General features: G+C 37.3%; 1 protein-coding gene across 1 annotated transcript in view; it reads left to right on the top strand.

Moving 5' to 3' along the window:
- Nucleotides 1-3780: 3780 nt before the first annotated feature.
- The window catches only part of LOC127652984 (glutamate receptor ionotropic, NMDA 2A-like), a 254281-nt gene continuing 237665 nt past the window's right edge, over nucleotides 3781-20396 (top strand). The window contains exons 1-2 of the mRNA XM_052139450.1: nucleotides 3781-3955; nucleotides 8699-9106. Of these exons, the coding sequence (XP_051995410.1) occupies nucleotides 8702-9106 (405 nt within the window). The 5' untranslated portion in view covers nucleotides 3781-3955; nucleotides 8699-8701. The remainder of the gene's footprint in view (nucleotides 3956-8698; nucleotides 9107-20396) is intronic.

Below are 20396 nucleotides of genomic sequence, written 5' to 3'. Positions count from 1 at the left end.
AGTTTAATATTTTACCATCAACAGATTTCACTGAGAAAATGGTAGAAAAAGACTTTCTCCATTTTATATCTAGCCAGATGTTTCCCTGCTTTGTCTCCCAACTCAAAGTATGACTGTCTTGCCCTGAATAGCCAAAACTTTGAATGACAAAATAGTATTAAACTCAGCCAAAAAAAACATCGCTTTTTCAGGACACTGTATTTTAATGATAACTTTGTAAAAATTCAAATAACTGTACTGATCTTTATTGTAAAGGTTTTCCATGCTTGTTCAATGAACCATAAACAATGAATGAACATGCACCTGTGGAATGGTCGTTAAGACACTAACAGCTTACAGAGGGTAGGCAATTAAGGTCACAGTTATAAAAACTTTTTAGACCTTTCTACTGACTCTGAAAACAAAAACAATAATTATTATTATTGAAAAATAATGCGGCCACAACGCAAAGCACATTATGGCATGTGTTTCTCATTATTTTTTCTAATAATTTACTGTTCAATTCTATAAATTAGTTTAAAATCTTGTGAGTAGAATAAATTTTTTATGCCGCAGATTCAGTGTCTTGCTTTGACACAGCCCAAGCCTTCATTGCTCGAATTTAGACTTATTGGAGTAAACAAGGTAGCGTGTGTGTGTGTGTGCACGTTTGTGCGTGATATTAAAATAAATGTTGAATATTATAGAAATTTTTGTCGTTCTTATCTGGTTTACTTAGCCAGTGTCTATGCAATCAAGACCTGGAACTACTTCATAGCTCTGCGATTACTGAGTAATAACTGCACACCTTTGAACTTCAGTCAGACAATCTGAATCACGCATTCAAAAGCACCGTAGTATAATTGTTTTTAAAGTCGGTTCAAAATTCACATTTGAGGTATGACTGTGCAATTTAAGTTGTAAAACAAAACATGCAATTACTATATTTTACCACAAGTTTTTATTATTCTTTTTTTTTTACCAAAGACTTTATTTTACTCATAAGTTGAAAAACATCATTATAAAAACCCATAGGAAATTCCAGAGGGAACCCATGGCAAATAAGCCTTCCAGGTTAGCCTAGAAATCGACCTCATGGCTGAAAAGATAATGCATCGGTTCACTTCACACTGGTTCCTAAAATACAAAGCGCCACCCTACGGTCGGAGCTCATTTTGCAAGCTGTTGATGTTCTGTTCCACAGGGCTCTGAGTGAGCGCAGAACCAGGGATACATTTTCAATGATTGGCTTTCTCGGAAACATAAAATGTCCCCCTTCAAAAAACTAATTTACCGCTTCTTTGATTGAGGTATAAAATATTATGGCACAGGTGCACCCTAGAGCCCTATAGGCATTATCGTTTCTTGTTGAAAATCTTAGTGGGGTGAACTGAATACATATGATGCTTTTCTACTGTGTGAGAGAGTAAGTCAAATGTGGTGCCTATTTAATGTCACTTTCACATCTGAAAGTGAAAGTGGAGATTTAGGGTAAAAAAAGGACTAAAATTTTGATCTGTTTTACACCCACATCTGTCAAATCGCTTCTGAAGACATTAATTTAACCACTGGAGTCAAATGGATTACATTTATGTTTCCTTTATGTGATTTTTGGAGCTACAAAGTTGGACACATACAATATGCTGCTTTACTCAAGGAGCAATTACTTCTTAGCATTGAGCTTGTTAATGCTATTGCTATCTAAAAGTTAGCTAGCTAGCATAACCTTTCAACATATATCAGTAATGTGACACAAAAATACTATGTAAATCGAGTCTACTTAATTGGTTCATTTTAAAATAACTTTATTCCATTATTTTTAAATTACGTGAACAAATTATGTTTCCTTGACAGAATTAATGAGCTAACCGAGAAGAAAAAAATATGTTGATGCAACTTAATTGATTTATGTGGAACCAATAAACATGATTAATCATGCAATTCAAAGCATTTTTTCAGTGTAGGGATGTAAAATATAGGCTTATTAGCTTTGTACAGAAACAATCAAAGGATAGTTACCAGCATGATCGAAAGACAATTGTGTGTGTTAGTTTGTGCAAGTTGGAGAGAAGTCATGTGCATCTCTCCTAGGAGGCTTCATTTGAGCTTTGTTACCTAATCCTTGGTTGCACAGTCTTGATGTAACCACTCACATTTTCTTTTTTGCAGGGACATTCACTTGTCATTACTTCTCAAAAAGACATGATACTACTTCCCTGCATTCAAGCGTGACATTACACCCACCGCCACAGTGCATAATTTTAGGGCTGAAATAAAAACCCTCTGGCAATACTGAGAGCTGCAGTTTGAGCCAATGGCTTGATTTTGTAACTAAGCATGAGTTAGGATGCAGACACTGTCCAGAAAATAAGGGCCAGAATGATTGGGATTAAATAGTCCAAAATAGAAAGACCTGCAGTAGGAAGTGTGCTTGTTGCTAGAGTGAATCTCTAATGAGTAAGTCATGTTCCTAACCTTTGCAGAAAATGGGAAAATGTATTTTTCCCCTGTCTGAGAAGATAATGTGAGTTGGGGGCTGGGGGTATAAAGAGTACTCTCACTATGGGGATCTTCCATGAGCAAAACTGTGTTCTCCACAACACAGTGGCTCAGCTTGATCACAGCAGGTTCCTGACTACAGAACCTGGTGACATCACATAAGGAGCTTTCCTATGAGTCATGGCAATTTTTTCAATGCTCAGTTTGAATCATGCCTGATCAATAGTGCAAGTCACATTTACTCTCAAATGATTCAGAGGGGTTGGGATCATGCCAAAACATAGACCAGAAGCATGTCACACATCTTGTGTGCATTTATTGAAGGGGATATCTCTTCCATGTTAGTAAAAAGCTTCAAATAATGTATACTTAAAGGACTCTTCCTGTATTACTGTATATAGCCAGTGCTTTAGCGACGTTATTGAACGTTGTGGCATTTGTGCTTGTATCGCATGTGCTTCATTTAAACAACTGTTGACTTGACAACACGCATAGCTTATAAATGCTTACGTGCACGAGTGCCTTTGACCATTCATGTGAACGAATTGACACGAAACGCAGCTCGATGTTTCCTCTCAGCAAGTAAGGGAGACGTTCGACGTAGCTGGATCATGATTTGAGCATTTAACGAACGATTACATCAAAATGATCTGTGAGATGTGTTGAAATGACATGCGTGTGTAAAGCAGCATCTGCCTTGATGTCTGAGACCTACTCACTGCACACGTGAATGATGATGAGCGCTCAGTGGTTTCCGCAGTGAAGTTTGGCTCTGGAATTTCAAACGCTCGCACGTCACCTAGAGGCAATCCCTCACCGAAATGATTCAGACCATTGACGAAGCTGAAGAATTACACCGCAACATATTACAGCTCCACAAACCGAACCGAGTTATTCCTTGAGAAACCATATCTAAAGTCGTATGTCGGGCTCAAGCATTTTCTAACTTTTAGGAATAAGTTATGACAAGTGACGACTGGCATAACGCTTTAGGCTACACACATGATGTCTAAGAACACTGGGCAACTCAAGTTGAATCGTCGCATTTGAAGACAGTTGCGTTTAAACGTCGGAACTGTTTTCTATTAGGGGGTGCTGTGCTCTGAAACAGGGCGTAATTCTCATTTTCACCTCTATTTACGGCATGCCTCAGTTCCAGTGAGGCTGTGGGGAAAGAGGACTGTGTTAGACTGTCTTCTGGTCCTGCAGCAGAACTGTCTTCATCCAATTTCCTGCGGATTCAGTCACCAACGTGCGTCTCGCGCTGTCTTATTTGAGAGCGCGCGGCGAGGAAGAGTCATGGATAAATCGTGAACATGCAAACCAATGGATTAATTTGATTCGTTTGGTTTTGGGGTTGAAGTTGAGGGGTGTCGCTGGGGAAAACTGTCCATATTTCCAACCTGGCTGCTGAGCGAAGGACTGTTGCAATGCCATCCCATTCAACATTTTTGGTGCTTTGTGGAAGAGGGATGCTGTGAGTATAGTAGCATACAAAATGTTTTCCTGTCAAAAATAGATTTGTCCAAAAAACAAAAACAACAACAACAACAAAAAACAGCAACAACGGCGCTGGTCCGTGTTACGCATTTGGTCTCCAAAGCGAAATGCATCTGATAATGAGCAATAAACGTATTCAAATGTGAAACCAACTCTTTCTTTTACAGTTAATGTGGATGTACTGGTGTTTGAAATTAATTTGATGCGGAAAAACGTGATGTTATTTTTTTCCTGCATTATTGGGGTCGCGCGAACCTTACAAAAGCACAAAACGAGAGGAAAATGGAATTTGTTGCTTTACAACCGCTAGATAGGGGTTTAAATCAATATTATCTAAACAATAAGTTGTGTTTTATCGAGTTGTGTTAAACTGCGCGTTCTTTTTTTCTTTTTTTTTTTTATACCTGTGCGATAACTCGTGTTATCATCATGTGAGCAGCAAATCTCAGGCGTGCTCTTCGCCTTTGCTGGATTAAACGAGAATATTTTGTAATGAACAAAACAAAATTAGAACATAAAAAGAAAGACATGCAGACGTGTTCATTGAAAAGGACTTTAAATGAGAGAGGACTTGTCTATGCTTCTGATGAATGCGGATTTTGTTCCAGTTGTTGGTCCAACTTAGGAAGGCTGCTTTTCATTGAGCACAGGTTTTAATTTCCTATAAAAATAAATTATTAATAATAATAAATAGTGATATTATCAACCTTCTTAGTTCTCACGTATATTTTTCCATTGAATAGGCTATTATTCTTTCCTAAATAATACTGAATACTGACCGTTCCAGCTGAGAACGCAAAGCGCACGAGATGCGCCGACAGGGGGCGCACGTGCATAATGGACGTTTTAAGGAAATTAATGAGGTATCAGAAGGAATATTCATCTAGATATATTCCCCATGTTAAATCTGTCACGTTGTAAGAACACTGATATCGCATTTCATAAGTTCTCATTCTCTCTCTCTCTCTCTCTCTCTCTCTCTCTCTCTCTCTCTCTCTCTCTCTCTCTCACTCTCTCTAATTCATTTTCATGAAAAATAAAGATCATATAAATATAAATGTGATTGCCAAAATCTAAGACATGGCCTCCAGCCAAAGAGCATCTGGAATCTGGGCTCCACTTTCATTAGTTTTTGTCAAACTTCATGATTGTATTCATTTGATGATTTATATATTTTAACTTTGTCTAGTGCATGAACACTGTACATTTTATAAACCGGTCGACCACTCAAAATCAGGATAACACAAAAAATGTATTGAATGTACATAGGGTCATTCAATGATTGAAAATACCTGTTAAAGAAAAAAACCCAATCGATTGATAATTATGAAGTCACTGTAAAGCTTAATTTACAGTAAGCATCTAATCTAAATGCATATGGGCAAACAGGCATCAGAATGTTACATTTTTGTGTTGGAATGCTAACCTGACTCTACCGATTTCTTAGTTTGATCAGCCAAAACTATGATAAACTGAGTTTTCTCAAGCCTAAATAATGATAATGTGATGCTGATGATGCATTTTCGTGAGAATCGCAGGCTTCAACAGTCCCCACAACACATGTTATTTCTCTGCAGTTTTAGTCCTTGCTTTTTAATGCATCTGTTTGTGTACACATGTTGGCAACAGTGGCAGAGAACCTTTTCCTAGCTCCTTCCTCTCAGTCCAAGACTCTTCATTTGATGATGTCAGCTTTACTCTCTTCTGCCCTGCTTGCTGCTCAGATCCAGTGTCACATGTGATATTCATCATTTTCTCAATGCTATTCATTGTTCATCTAAATTTCAAAATGAGATTATAAAATCCTGTGATTGCCATCCCACTGGACTCAATTGTATGTAAGGATGAAATGAATACAGTTATCAAATAGATATTATATTGAGAGTTATCAAGTACATATTATTATTAATGGAATTCTAAACTAAACAAATTATTGACTAATGCTGGATATGGTTCGGATATGACTCTTATAATGTATTCCCGGTAAGACTAATGTAGTCTGTAGACCGCAGAGGCAACACAGAAGCTACATCTGAAGCAGTATACATAGCATAAAAATTTGAATTTGTACAGACTCTTTAAAGCTGATCAGAGTTGGCATGAATGCACTTACACAGGAATTTCAGTTGCAGAAATAATGTTATTCAAATAATGTTAAATATGAAATTATGAATAAAGAAGCAGGAAATTATGCACATAAATATTAAATTATACATAAAATGTGGAATTATTAAACTATGGAATACATTTTACAGAGGTGCATCTAAAACTAGTGGGATAAGGTTGGTTAAGAACAAGAAAGTATGGCTTATATGTGGCACTGCATCTTTATGTAGAAATTGGAGTAAGCACAGATCCTGCTCAGAGCAGCCTTAAAAAGATAATTCACAAAAAAATTCTTATTCATAATGATTTACACCTTTTATATTGTTCCAAACCCTTATGACTTTCTTTCTTCTGTTGAACACAATAGGAAATGTTAGTCAGAATGTTAGCCTCAGTCTCCATTCACTTTCATTGCATCTTTTTTCCATATAGTGAAAGTGAATGGTGACTAGGGGTGGGAATCTTTAGGCACCTCACGATTTGATCAAATTCCGATTCTGGAAGTCACCATCGATTTCAAAACTAGTCCTGATATATCTATATTTTAGAGCAAATAGTTTCCCTAAAAAATTATGGCAACTTATGTGGACAGTGGGACTAAGTTGTGAAATTGTAAATAATACCAAGCTATAGAAAGCCATAGATTTTTTGTTTATAATATGCATTATGTTTCCAGGAGTGTTGGCTATTCAGATTTACATCAGAAATTAACATAATTAATTCTTAATTCTGAGTAATGGCCAGCATTATCCGATCACTGCCAACCATGTTAAAATAAAATTCTAAATTCTAAATTGATGTACAGAATACCATTGTCCTATATCTGCCACACATCTTGAGTGGTCCAAACATCATCTGCATCCTGAAACTGAACTTTTAGTACGATTTTAGGAATGAATGCACTTAGCTGTATAGAAAGCTATAGGATGCTCCCTTGCTCCCTATTTAGTAAACTTACATACTTACTTAACCTCCAGTGTGCTGTCTTTCTGCACTGGTCTCAGAGCAGTTTGAAATGTAACTTATTTTCATCCTAACTCCATATAAAGCGTCTGAAAGGAAACATTTTCAGCTTTTGGATGAACCCATTGATCCTCAATTTGATAATGTGCAGTAAATATAGAATTTCTAAGAGAAAAAATTTGCTAAAGTATTCATTATTGTACAGTGTGTATAATGGCATATTAGATGAAACTGGAGACACTAATCTTTTGACTCAAACAGGTTTATTACCATTACCAAGGATTATTACCAGTTTTGTTGACAAACTCTGATGTGATTTGAACCATGTTGTTTTGTCAATTGACTCTGTACGTAGAAAGTTAAACCCACTGAGATAAGTCAAATTATGCACTGCATATTGCAAAGCCAATATACAATGTCCACACAGGTGTACGTGGGTTCAAACGAGGTTAAAGCACAAGAAAATACATAACAGAAAATAAATATTAGTTATTTATCAAAACATTCTATAAATTAATTATTTCAACTGATTATATTAAAATTAGCATTGTTAATCATTTTGATGAATTAATATGAAATAATTAATTAGAATTAATCTATCCATAGCCTATTAATTTTTATTTGAACTATAACCACAACTAGAGGTTGCAGGTCTAGGATGGCTATATGAGATATCTGCTTATTTGAGAGTGCAGATGTCAACTTCTCCTTTCCACAACACATGTGATAATAAAGTGACACAGATAGTGGTGTTGCTGCTTAAGAAATCTATCAAGCATCTCATATGTGCACTGTCCTGACAAGCGAGAGACCGGAGATGAACAACAGCCAATGCAATATAGAGAAAGCACAAGAGGAGAAAAAGGCATTGGGAAGCAGGAGACAAAAAATTATTTCAAAGTGAAAATATCACCCACGTATCCAGAACCGCTGTCTCATCATTATATTCAACAGTTTTTTTCCTATTCTGTGCAAATCAATGCAATAACTGGCATGAGACAGTCTTTCATGTTGTTAGTTGACATGTTATCGCGGATACCGTATTTCCCTGAGTTTGTGAATGAATTTCGGGATCGTAGTTGGGGACGAACGGTCATGTCATTGATACACACAGTCTGCGATCAGTCGTGTAGTGTGCGCTTTGCTTCATATGTGTGAGGCTCTAGCATGCTCATAAGCACCACTGCGCTGCAGCGATTTAAATTGAACTCAGAATCGATTCTGAATCTTTGAGAATCAAACCTGAATTGTTCGAGAAAGAATCACAATACATTAGAAAATCGATCATTAGTTAAAAAATATTCTCCCACCCCGAACAGTGACTGAGGCTTACTTGCTGCTTTAACTTTTCCTTTAGTGTTCCACAGAAGTCATAGGGGTTTGAAAAAATATAAGGATGAATAAATGATGACATAATCTATTTGTTGTGGGTGAGCTATCCCTTTAACTCAGCTGTGTAAAGACACCTAAATACAGTTAAATACAAGCAGAACAACTGCTATTATGTTGCTATATAATTTCTACACATTTAACAACTGCTGAGATTGCACGAGGCATTCACAAAAAAAAAATCCCAAAAATCCTGGAGTATTTGAAAAACCTTGAATGCATTATTTCACAAACAACCTACTGTGTGTATTTGTTCTTCTAGGGAATGAAGTTGAGCACTATGGGGTTCTCCAGTTTGGTTCTTCTGACTCTTCCAGCTCTCCTTACCCTCATCAGCAACTCACATGCAGCAGAGAAAGTGCCCATACTGAACATTGCTGTGATCCTGGGTCAAACACGCTACATCTCAGACAGAGATATACGAGCTCTGTGGAGCAAAGATGATCCCATTGACGTCAACGTCGTGACCCTGCTAGTGAATGAGACGGACCCCAAAAGCATAATTACACATGTGTGCGATCTTATGTCCGGGACTAAAATCCATGGGGTGGTGTTTGGGGACGGCACAGACCAGGAAGCCATCGCCCAGATTTTGGATTTTATTTCCTCTCAGACTTTGATACCCATCCTGGGGATCCATGGGGGCTCGTCCATGATCATGGCGGATAAGGTCAGTCTGTCATATTTCAGGCATTAACTTACCTGGAGCATCGTATGGCCTTTGGGTTAAAAATTTGCCAAACAGGGTTAAAAAGCAGGTTCCAAAACTTCAAGAACATCACTATTCTTAAAGGGTTAGTTCACCTTAAAATGAATATTCTGTCAACATTAACTCACCCTAATGTCGCTTCAAACTAGTGACTAGTGAAATCAAATATGCCGAATAAGACACAGGTTTGATGTCATGATGTTTGGTTATGAGACAAGCAAGAGCCAGTGGGGTGTGATATTACTGACTATTTATTCACTTTCGTTTTATGGCTTTTTCCATGGGAAAAGTCCCATTGGTTTGAAGTGGCATTAGGATGAATAAATAATGATGGAATTTTCACTTTTTATGTGGACTATCCCTTTAAAAATGTAAAGTCAATTTATTCCTGAAGTGGATGTTTGCAATATAATTGTCATCACAAAATTAGTTCATTTGGTAAAATGTACACTCATGTGGTTTGGTAATGACAATGATGTATATTAATACTATTAGCACAACATGCATCGTGCCTTAACTGTTCCCCTGACAAATGACCATATGGAGTTATTTCACGACATATGCTTCATCAGACCTACAAAAGTTGGTTTTCCCTGGAGTAATCACTTTTCTGAAACTGACTTCAGAGAACAAATATCTCCTCAATTACGGCTGTCATCATGCAATTGAATAATTTTGAGAGCATTGTGTCATGTGGCAAAGAGGGGCAAAAAGAAAGAAAATAAAAAACTAAATCAGATCAGAGATTGGCTCATGATACAGTTAAGTTAGTTAACCAGAGATGCAATAATTTGCCACTTTGTTGACTATGTGCCTTTCTCATTACCTTCCAATAACAGCACAGCTGAATTCCCACTCAGTATAAAATCCCTTTGGCGAGCTTCTCATCACAGAGTTGTGTTGAGTTTATATAATAAGCCTGTGTTTCTCATGAGTGTTTGCTGCTACATTCAAATGTGTTTACTCGGATTTTATCCTGGATGTCACTGTATTAAATGTAGCAATGCTTTGAAACGTATTCCCTGTAGATTTTCTTCAGCAGTACTTTAAGTCATTCTAAATACTCTGTGTTGATCCTCAAGGAGATAAATGTCAACACGGTTGTTACTCGGGGACATTTGCATCTTCTTTTGTTGAATTATGTATCACATGTTTTCATTAGGCCGTGGGTATGTATGCTACTACCAGTTACGTTTATGTGTACACTTTACATAGTTTACATTAATTTATCATGCTAGCATTATGAAATCCTGATCAGCCTCAGCTGTTTGAATATGATAGGAAGTTTACCCAAAAATGAAAATTCATATTCATATTCAGCCTAATGATATTCTAAACCCACATCAATTTCTTTCCTTCATGGAAAAAAAAGCAATGTAAGTGAATAGTGATTGAGGCTAACATTCTGCCTAACATCTCTAAACGATGGCTGAAATAAATGTTTGGGTGCACTAGACTTTTTATGCTGTGTGCCGTTCAAACAGCGACAAAGATTTCTGACTTGAATGTTGCACTGATTTTCAGTGCTTGTCTTTAATTTCATAAAGTTATTTTTCACTGAAATGTCAAATTGATAATCACAACATTTTGATTCTGAGAAGCGTTGTTGATAAGGACAGACTAGATGAAATTAATGGTAGCTCATGGTATTGGCGTCCCAATGTTTTTGCTATTTTTCTGCTAAGGAGACGAGAAACCATACACATGGTATTTATTGTTGGGCCTTTGGGAAGGTCCATCTTCATTTAGTGCCCATACAGCAGGATTTGTTCTCTATAAACACAGGGTTCATTGACATGTGTCAGGGGATTCTTTGTTTTATATCTAAAGTGCTGCCTCCAGCAGAATGCGGCCCATGCACGGGCACGCTTGCAGGCAGTTACGGCCAAAGATCAACTGACTATCTTATCGACATTTCTGGGTTACTTTCCCATATATCTCCTGCCTGAAGCAATTGATTTAAGACACATGATTGTCATTTAATACTCGCGGCTGCCAAGAGTAGAGGCAACATACAATGGAGATGGCCATTTAGGCAATTACCTAACAATGGTGCGCTCGCTTTCTCTAGTTCATCACTGAAAGTAAAATGCTCAATGTCGTGATCTTTCTAAGCCTTGCCAGTTTGGATATACACATTCTGAAATAATAATCCATTAATATACTCTCTGATCTCAAACCTAACAGACCAAGATATTGATTCAATAAAAGCATGTTGACTCAGCTTCTATTTACTTTACTCTAAATTATGTTATCATTAGTCCGTTTGTTGATGTTCCCTGAGGAATTTACGTAAAAAATTGACAAATACAATGCATTTGCTGTCTTTAATTTGTTACAATGTGGTCATGTGTATTTCGCTTATGCGTCACAGCAGGAATTGAACAAAAACTAATTGCTCCAACTAATAGTGCTAAAATACAGTATATGGGCTGACCAATATGGGCTAGGGCTGGGCAATATATCAAATATTCATGATAATATCGCAATAATTTTGATAGCAATATCATGATATTTGTAGTGCGCTTTTTATTAGGTCAATTCCTTTCCATGAGAGCACCACATGAGACTAATTTCAAGATCCTTCTGGGCAGGGGCGTAGCACCAAATTTTGGGCCCTGGGTACAAACCATCTTGCTGGGCCCCCATACCAAATATGTATGTATAGAAAACTGACTTCTAAGGGGCCCCCCCTGCCTCGGGCCCTGGGTACTCGGTACCCTTTACCCCCCCAGTCCGACGCCCCTGCTTCTGGGATGCACAATTACTCAAAATAACATCAAAATATCAGTATTGTTATGTGTGATTATTAAACAAAAAGTCTGTGATTTAATTAAATTAATACATAGTCTTCAGAGTGAACAGGTGACATGTTCTGTGATGTTCTGTTCTGTTTTCATTACTCCCAGAGTGGTTTGTGTGCATTTTGAAATTCCAAACATTTGCAGCTTCTATAAGTTATTATAAAAATCTAAAAACAGGACATGGTATCACAGAAGAGGAGAAGATTTGTAATGAGCATCATTGTAAATTGACAAATACACACTCGGCTCCAAATGAAGGTAAACATGACAGCACTTTATGCTTTCCACCAAAATAAAAGCTCCAGGTAAAGATAAATATGACAAAAATGTTCATGGAGTGGTGGTGGCGTAGTGGCTAAAGCACAGGGCTGTTAATCAGAAGGTCACAGGTTCTAACCCCACGGCCACCACCATTGTTTCCTTGAGCAAGGCACTTAACTCCAGGTTGCTCCGGGGGGATTGTCCCTGTAATAATTGCACTGTAAGTCGCTTTGGATAAAAGCGTCTGCCAAATGCGTAAATGTAAATGTAATGTAATGTTCACAAAAATTGTTTTAGTACAAATCTGTCAATATAAATAAAGGTAAATAAATATAGCTTTTTCTGTATTGGTGCATCTAAATTAAAATGATTAAATATCACTTTTGTGATAATTTAGTGAAAAACTGTGGAAGAATTTAAAAAAAATAAAAAATATTATAGGTGCTGTACGCGATTTTAGCCGTTCTAGAATTTCCCAAGGTGAGGTGTTGGATTAGCCACGCCCCCTTTCCCCCCAAAACCCGCACTCCAAAGATACCAAATTAGTTTTTTTTAAGACCAACATGAGCACAACAGAAGTAAACTAGCGCCCTCAACTGACAACTATTATGAGCAACATGGCATAAAAATAATTCACTGCAACTACAATACTCTCAGAATGCGCAAAATGATTGACAGCGTCTAGAGCTGTCACAGAGACTGATGAGATATCTCAGGATATTTATTTCATGAATGTCTTTAAGGGAGTAGTACATGTTTTTGCAAACATTTTCATGAAACATTTCCATGAAAAAAAATTGCTTACAACACTTGTAAATATTTTGAATGTACTTGGCTACAATGGCTGTCTGGGTGAAATTATATTTCCTTTGATAAAAAAAAAAAAAGAGGAAGTGAAAATCACTATTAATGCCGTTTCACTGTACAGAATGGAATAATGTACAGATTTTGCTCTTATGGAAAGAAATTGGTACTTTTATTCACCAAAGTGGCATTCAACTGATCATAATGTATAGTTTGAAATTATTAAACAAATGTTTTCATCAAAAAATCATCCACGTACAGCAATGGCAGCTTTGCAGATCCTTGGCATTCTAACTGCTGTTTCTTTTATATCATTGTTGTCCTAATATTGACCTTAAGACATGCCAGTCTATTTCATACTGTGGCAACAATGTTAAGCTTCATTTAATGAACCAACTAGCTTTCAAATGTGTTTGATATAATGGCAAGTGATTTTCTAGTACCAGATTAGCAATTTAGCATGATTACTCAAGTATAAGGTGTTGGAGTGATGGCTGCTGGAATTGGGGCCTGTCTATATTTGATTAAAAATTACTTTATTCAGATAGTGATGGTGCTGTTTTGTTTTTACATCAGTAATGTCCTGACCAAATTTTGTGATCAGTTGAATGCCAATTTGGTGAATTAAAGTCTGTACATTATTCCAAACTTTTGGCCACCAGTGTTATTTTTTTAGCCATATCGCCCAGCTATTACGGTTTTCAATAGTTTTTTCTATGTAAACATGTAAACAATATTTTTGTGCCACATCTCACTGTTTTTTCAGCATCTCATGCAGAAGCGCCATGTTTTTTAGATTCCAAATGTGTCAAGTTAAAAAAGAAATTCAACTTTTATAATCACATCTCAAGACATTTACTTTCCATTATATTCTTTGTGCTGCATCTAGCTTTTTGTAGTGCAGGAACGTGTTTGGTCTGAATGGTCCCTCCTAAATGCTTTATATTTAGACACTTGTTTGTTTTGACAGTATGGGGGGAGGGGCATGTTACGACAAGGTGTGCTTTAACTACATATAGAACATCTCTTTCCATTCCTTGTAAAGTGCTGATACTTGTGCTTTGAGAATGGTTAACTGGGACACAAATTACAAGCCTAGAGTAGATGTTTTCCCATGATTAGACATGAGTCTTTCTGTTCAGAGTATAGTATAAACCAAGCTATCACTGTTATTGTGACCTACTTTGAGGCATGCCGAGCACTTAAGGTGTTCACAGATGTAGTATACAGTGAGTCTGCTGAGTGTAATGTTATCTCTTGAATGAAATCTGGCCTCACTCTCAAGTTTTATAATTTTAAGGACTTAAGTTTGGAAGATGGACTTGTCACCCAAGAGAGGCTTGTGTAATGCATTCAAGAGCACACAGTGGTGAATTGTGTTGTTTAAGCATGCTTACCTCTTGAGTTCTAGCATTTACCACGTGTTTACAATTATGCTTTTCTGCTGTGATGATTCTGCCATTTGTGTGAGTGTTTAAAGGCATTGAGGAGCCATGTGCAGAAGATCACTCAAATTAGGATATCCTATTAACCATGCACCTTTTAACACACACACTCATGAATATAGAAAAAGCTATAACATATTCTAACCATCCATTCATCCGTCCAACCATTTATCCATCCATCCATCCATGAAATGTCAGATTTTCACAAAACATATATCTCATCAGCAAAACACAAAAGAGCTTTTCATCCAAGTAATAGCTCAGAGAATTGTTCAGCTATCTGTTTGAATGCTTCATCTATCATAAATGAGAAAACACAATGCAAACCAAGAAACCTTTAAACAAACCTAGCCATGATACGGCTACAATTCTAATGAGACCTTTGTGCTATGAATTCTATTGGTCATGTGAGTCATATCCATTAAGTGCTTTATGAAATTTATGAAAATTCATTAACAAAGAAATGCTGAGAACAAGCTCAGCACTTATGTTTACCATTCACTAATAAGAGCAAAATGTAATTAACTTACTGCCATCTTAAAACTAATAATCTGCTGTTGCTGTAGATGAGCGAACAACCACAGGGTGGAGATTGTAAATTAAATTAATAATTAACCCACTGTAGGCAGGGCCGTATCAAGACAGTATGGTCCCCCCAATCAGACAAGACATAATCAAGGTGATTTCTCAAATGTAATTTCCTAACTTGTCCAACTACATACATGTAGGCATATGAGCAGTGAGCACTATATTCAAATGTCTCAATTTATTATTACTACCATTAAAACACATTTGATTTTTAATCAATGTAGAATGTGTAACTTAAAAATAAACAGATTTGTGTGTGTGTGTGTTTTGTTGGGTGACAGTTGTAGGTTACAGTTTGACAAGAGTTTAGAGTGTGACAAAAGCACTTTGTTGTGTTTTATTGCGAGTGTACACGAATATAAGTAAACACTTTGCAGTTTGAATGATGTCCTGTATGAACAAAATGACGGAGTATGTTTTTATGTCTGATCGCGCCCACGGCTCTCTCTCTCTCACGTCACACACACACACACACACACACACACACACACACACACACACACACACACACACAGTTTGATCGCGACCACGGCTCTCTCTCTCTCACACACACGCACACACACAGTTCGATCGCGCCCGCGCCTCTCTCTCTCGCTCTCTCTCTCCACTGATCTATATAATGACATTCTATAATAGATCAGTGTCTCTCTCACACACACACAGTTCGATCGCGCACGCGCACACAAAAACACACACACACACACACACACACACACACACACTCCAGCATTGCAATCTTGATCAGACTGTTCATTACGCGAAATAGAGCGATATGTATCGCTATTTAGTTTTATTTATTTTTATACCGTGTATTCTCCGTGTAAATTCGTGCACCGAGACGTGACGCCCGTACCGTTTCGGTTCAATACGAATAACTTACATGTACCGTCCCACCCCTAATATTTACCTTCATTAATGTCCTCTTCCTCACCCGAGTCTTCCTCGCTCCTGTCTCCCCCAAGGACAAGGAGAATATCCTCATTAGCCTGGCGGTCATCGCCAACGCCCTGACTAACATTAGCAGCTGCTGCATCTCCCCCGCTAGCAGAGCCGGCGGTGTCAGACTTAGCGCTGCTGGTGTCTGCAATTCCAGTGTTCTCCCAAAAAACTAGTGATCTAACAAAAAAATTGTCGATCCCTGGAACATTTTTTATTGTAGCTAAACGTCTAGCGTCCTTCTCTTTCTTTAATCTTCTTTTTGCGAAACCACTCAATTGCCGTCTGTCCATTTTTGATTTTGATTCATTTTCTGTAGCCGTTAAAAAAATGACACATTTGCACGTACTTGTTGTGGACCAACTCAACTCTGACAGATTGGGGAGGGGGGGAGTGATAGTGGTCATGTAATCTTCATTTATTTATAATTTATTATTATTGTTATTATTATTGTTGTTAAATTAGTGTTCATAAACAAGTTATGTATGGTCTTTCAAGAATTTCAAGTTAATAATATAACAATTTACGAAAAATATTTTTAAAGCTTGTGTCATGTGGTGCCCCCCTAGTGGTTGTGAATGGTTGGTGCCCCTGGGCACTGGCCCAAGTGCCCTTATGGATAATCCGGCTCTGACTGTAGGGCCATGGTGATGTTTATCGAAACTGCCATATTAGGGAGCTATGGCAATGGTCAAAGGATAGACCAAGACTTGAATGTGGGATGAAAAGTGATGCTTCAGACAAAAATGAACAAAGAAATCTCTTATTTCTGGGGCCAGAACATACTGGGCATGCACAACCCTAAAACTTGGCAGAACCTGATCTATTCTGTGACTTCTACCATTGAGAAAAAAATTGTATCAGTCCCCCTTCGCTAAAGAAACACCTTTGTGTATCCTGTTTGTGTTTATCAATATTTGTGCTAATTGTGATTTCAGTGAGTGCTAACCTCTTGTTTGCAGTTTGCAGGTGTTTCTGTTTGATATATTTCAGCAAAAATGCCCCAGAGGCTAGTACTCATTCAAAACAATTGTGAGCCACCCTCCTGAACAATATAATTGTGCCATTGTATAGGAATAAAGCAGTGATTGTGAATATCTCCACAAATGCTAATGTCCTGAATACACCGTACCCTGAGCCATATCAAATATTCCTCACAACTGTATTATTGCATGACTAGCGTTAAGAAACAAGCGTATGTGCTCTCCCCCGGAAAAGGCACAGTTGTAGTTGGTTAACTATGTACTCCAAACCTTAAAAAAAAAAAAAAAGATGATATGAAGACAGGATAGTTTGCACCAAAGCAATCTAGGGTCACAGGCCAACTGTCTGTTGTTTCTTTAGTTAAATACTGCAAATTATTTACCATCAATTATGAGGTAAATTAAGCCACTGACATTTATTAGACAACAAAGGTCTAACTGAGAGATTGACCCCCAAGCTGTGTGCTCTATTATGTAAGGACCAAGCCATTGGAGGGTGTAATCACACATTGGGCCACTTGCTAACAGCAGACCTTAACACAGCAAAACTGTAATCTTACATAAGGCAAACTGGAAGTACAGAGCAGGCTTGAAAATGACAATGAATTCAGAGTGCTATAAAGCTTGGCTCCTTAATTAAAGTCAGGTCAGTGAGGCATGAGGCAGATGTTTTCCTGGCTTCTGGAATGCTCTTGTTTGCCTGAGTTAAGGGCACGTAAAGGTAAATGGATTCTCTCACTCTCTCAAAGTTACAGTATTACAGCACTTTACCCAATACAAGTTAAAAAATGTCACCCTCATGTTGTTCAAAACTTATATGATTTTCTTGCTTTCGTGGAACACAAAAGGAGATTTTAGGCAGTATGTTCACACTGCTCTTTTCCATAAAATGAATGTAAATGTTGACCAGGGACCATCAAGCTCCAAAAGATGAAAAAGTTCCAGAAAAGTATTATAACTGTAGGTTTTACACATGCACTTTTTTCCAAGTCTTCTGAAAACATATGATAACTTTGTGTGAGGAACAGGCCAAAATTGAAATTATACTTCACTGAAAATCTTCCCATTGACATTCTGACAGCCCTTTGTCACATTTCACTTTTATTTTATGGAAAAACAATGGTGACTGAGGCTGTCAGACTCAACATTCTGCCTAATATCTCATTTTGTGTTACACAGAAGAAAGTCATGTGGGTTTGGAACCACATGAGTATGAGTAAATGATAACAGAAAAAGTTTTCATTTTTGGGTTAACTATCCCTTTAAGACAATACATCCTATTGAGTAGATTGTACGTCTCTCCATAACAACATTGTTTTCATATGCTATTAACTATTAAATTGTCACTATTCTACTGCATGTAGAAAGTGAAAAAAATGAAAAAAAGAAAAGAATAACTTATCCAAATCCTGAAGGAAAGACTGAAACGTTTACAAAATGAGTATGACAAGCATACAGATTTCACTATTATTGACAGAGTCCCAGAGAATTACATATGCTGTGCTTCCAAGTGTTTGGTACCTGATACTGTATTTTAGGCAGAGGAGAAGTGCATCTTCACAGCATGCTACTTGGCTTTCATGTGACTGCAAAATGAATAAAGCTTTCCCCCAGACTCGCTTGTCCTCTGCTGAGGCAAGATGAGAGATGCACTGCAGTGCTCATGCAGCGAACACAATTACATCAGAATACACTCCTCTGTATTGGTACAAGTTCTTTTCAAAAGCAGTGAAGTGTGTTCAAAGACAGAAAATTGAAGTGGATGACATGAATTAAATATATTTTTGCATTCATTAGAAACACACTTTTTACCAGGGCCCAATGGATGGTACAAGACTGTTAATTGCTCACAAAAGCATGGTGTAATTTTGAGGAAATCTGAAGGCGTATGCCTTGGTAGATCATGGAACAGCACAAACTGCATTGAGTGGCATTGTTCTCTCTGGCAATGCTCGCTGCAGAGCTCAGGTTAATAATGTTAAGGACATTGAACCCGCTTTAGAATAGATCCATTGCTTATGGATGCAGCACTAAATTGTGTTATTGAAATAAGAGGCTTCAATTCAATTCATTGCATCTTTTTTCCTTACTATGAAACTGAATGATGAGCTATCCCATAAGTATTTAATTCATTTACTTTTCATTTAAGCTGTTCAGCATGAACAAACAGTTTTCACATTCTTGATCCGTATTTGCTTCAGGCCCTTAGATAGTGAATTTAATGGAGGTCTTCCAAATAGCATTATTACAAAATGTATTACAAAATCAGATGCTGTAGGATTTTGAATGTATAATTGATTAACAGAAGATTAACATCTTAATCAATGGCAACTATTGACCAGTTTTATGTGCAATGAGAGCTTTGCTGGGCTTATTGCTGAACGGGCTGAAGTACTTTAAAGGATAAGTTCACCAAAAATTAAAATTCTGTCATTATTTATTCACCTTCATGTAGTTTCAGACTTGTATGATTTTTTGTTTTTCTGTGGAACACAAAAGGAGTCCTTTATTTATAGCAGAATGTCCAAGCTGCTCTTTTCCATAAATTGAAAATGAATGGTAACCACATCTATCAAGCAAAATTTTGACTGAGTTACGTCACATGGGCTTAGAAGACATGGAATGTAGTGCATGAGCCATATTAACTACTTTTATTATGCTTTTTTTGGTGCTTTTCTGGAGATTAACAGCGCTGGACCCCATTAATTTTCATTGTATGGCAGAAAGCAGCTTGGTCTCTCCTCCTCCTTTTGTGTTCCAAGGAAGAAATAAAGTCATTCAAGTTTGATATGGGTTTGGAACAACGTAAGGGTTAATGATGACAGATAATTTTGGGGTTTCACTTTAACATTATTTTGTATGCTGCATTCATTTTCAGAAAGTCAAAAGTGCAACATTTTGTAACATTCTAATATTCGAGGCACTTTATCTTTCAAGTAGCTTCAATAACTGCACTTCAATAACTGTCTGGTTTGGCTCAGCTACTAAATCGGACACCAGAAGACTACAAAGGACAGTTCTAACTGCTGAGGTGGTTGTTGCCCTGCCAACCCATTAAGAATTGTACACCTCTAGAGTGAGAAAAAGGGTTGGAAAAATCCCTCTGGACCCCACTCATCCAGCCCACTAAAATGTTTTTCCCTCAGACCACCCATCTCATGAACAGTTAAAACTTCACCCAAGGACTCACTACTGCAATATAATCATGTGCAATAATGTACTTATATATTTATATTCAACATACACTACCTCTTCTAACATTTCATTTCTGTGCACCTAACTGTATAAATGTATACACTCACTGAGCACTTTATTAGGAACACTACGGTCCTAATAAAGTGCCTGATGTGGTCCGCTGCTGTTGTAGTCCATCTGTCTCAAGGTTTGATGTGTTGAGCATTCTGAGATGCTATTCTGCTCAGATTGTACA

Source organism: Xyrauchen texanus, chromosome 12 (genome assembly GCF_025860055.1).
Source record: "Xyrauchen texanus isolate HMW12.3.18 chromosome 12, RBS_HiC_50CHRs, whole genome shotgun sequence".
Taxonomy (NCBI): domain Eukaryota; kingdom Metazoa; phylum Chordata; class Actinopteri; order Cypriniformes; family Catostomidae; genus Xyrauchen; species Xyrauchen texanus.
This window is presented reverse-complemented; position numbering and strand designations above follow the sequence as displayed.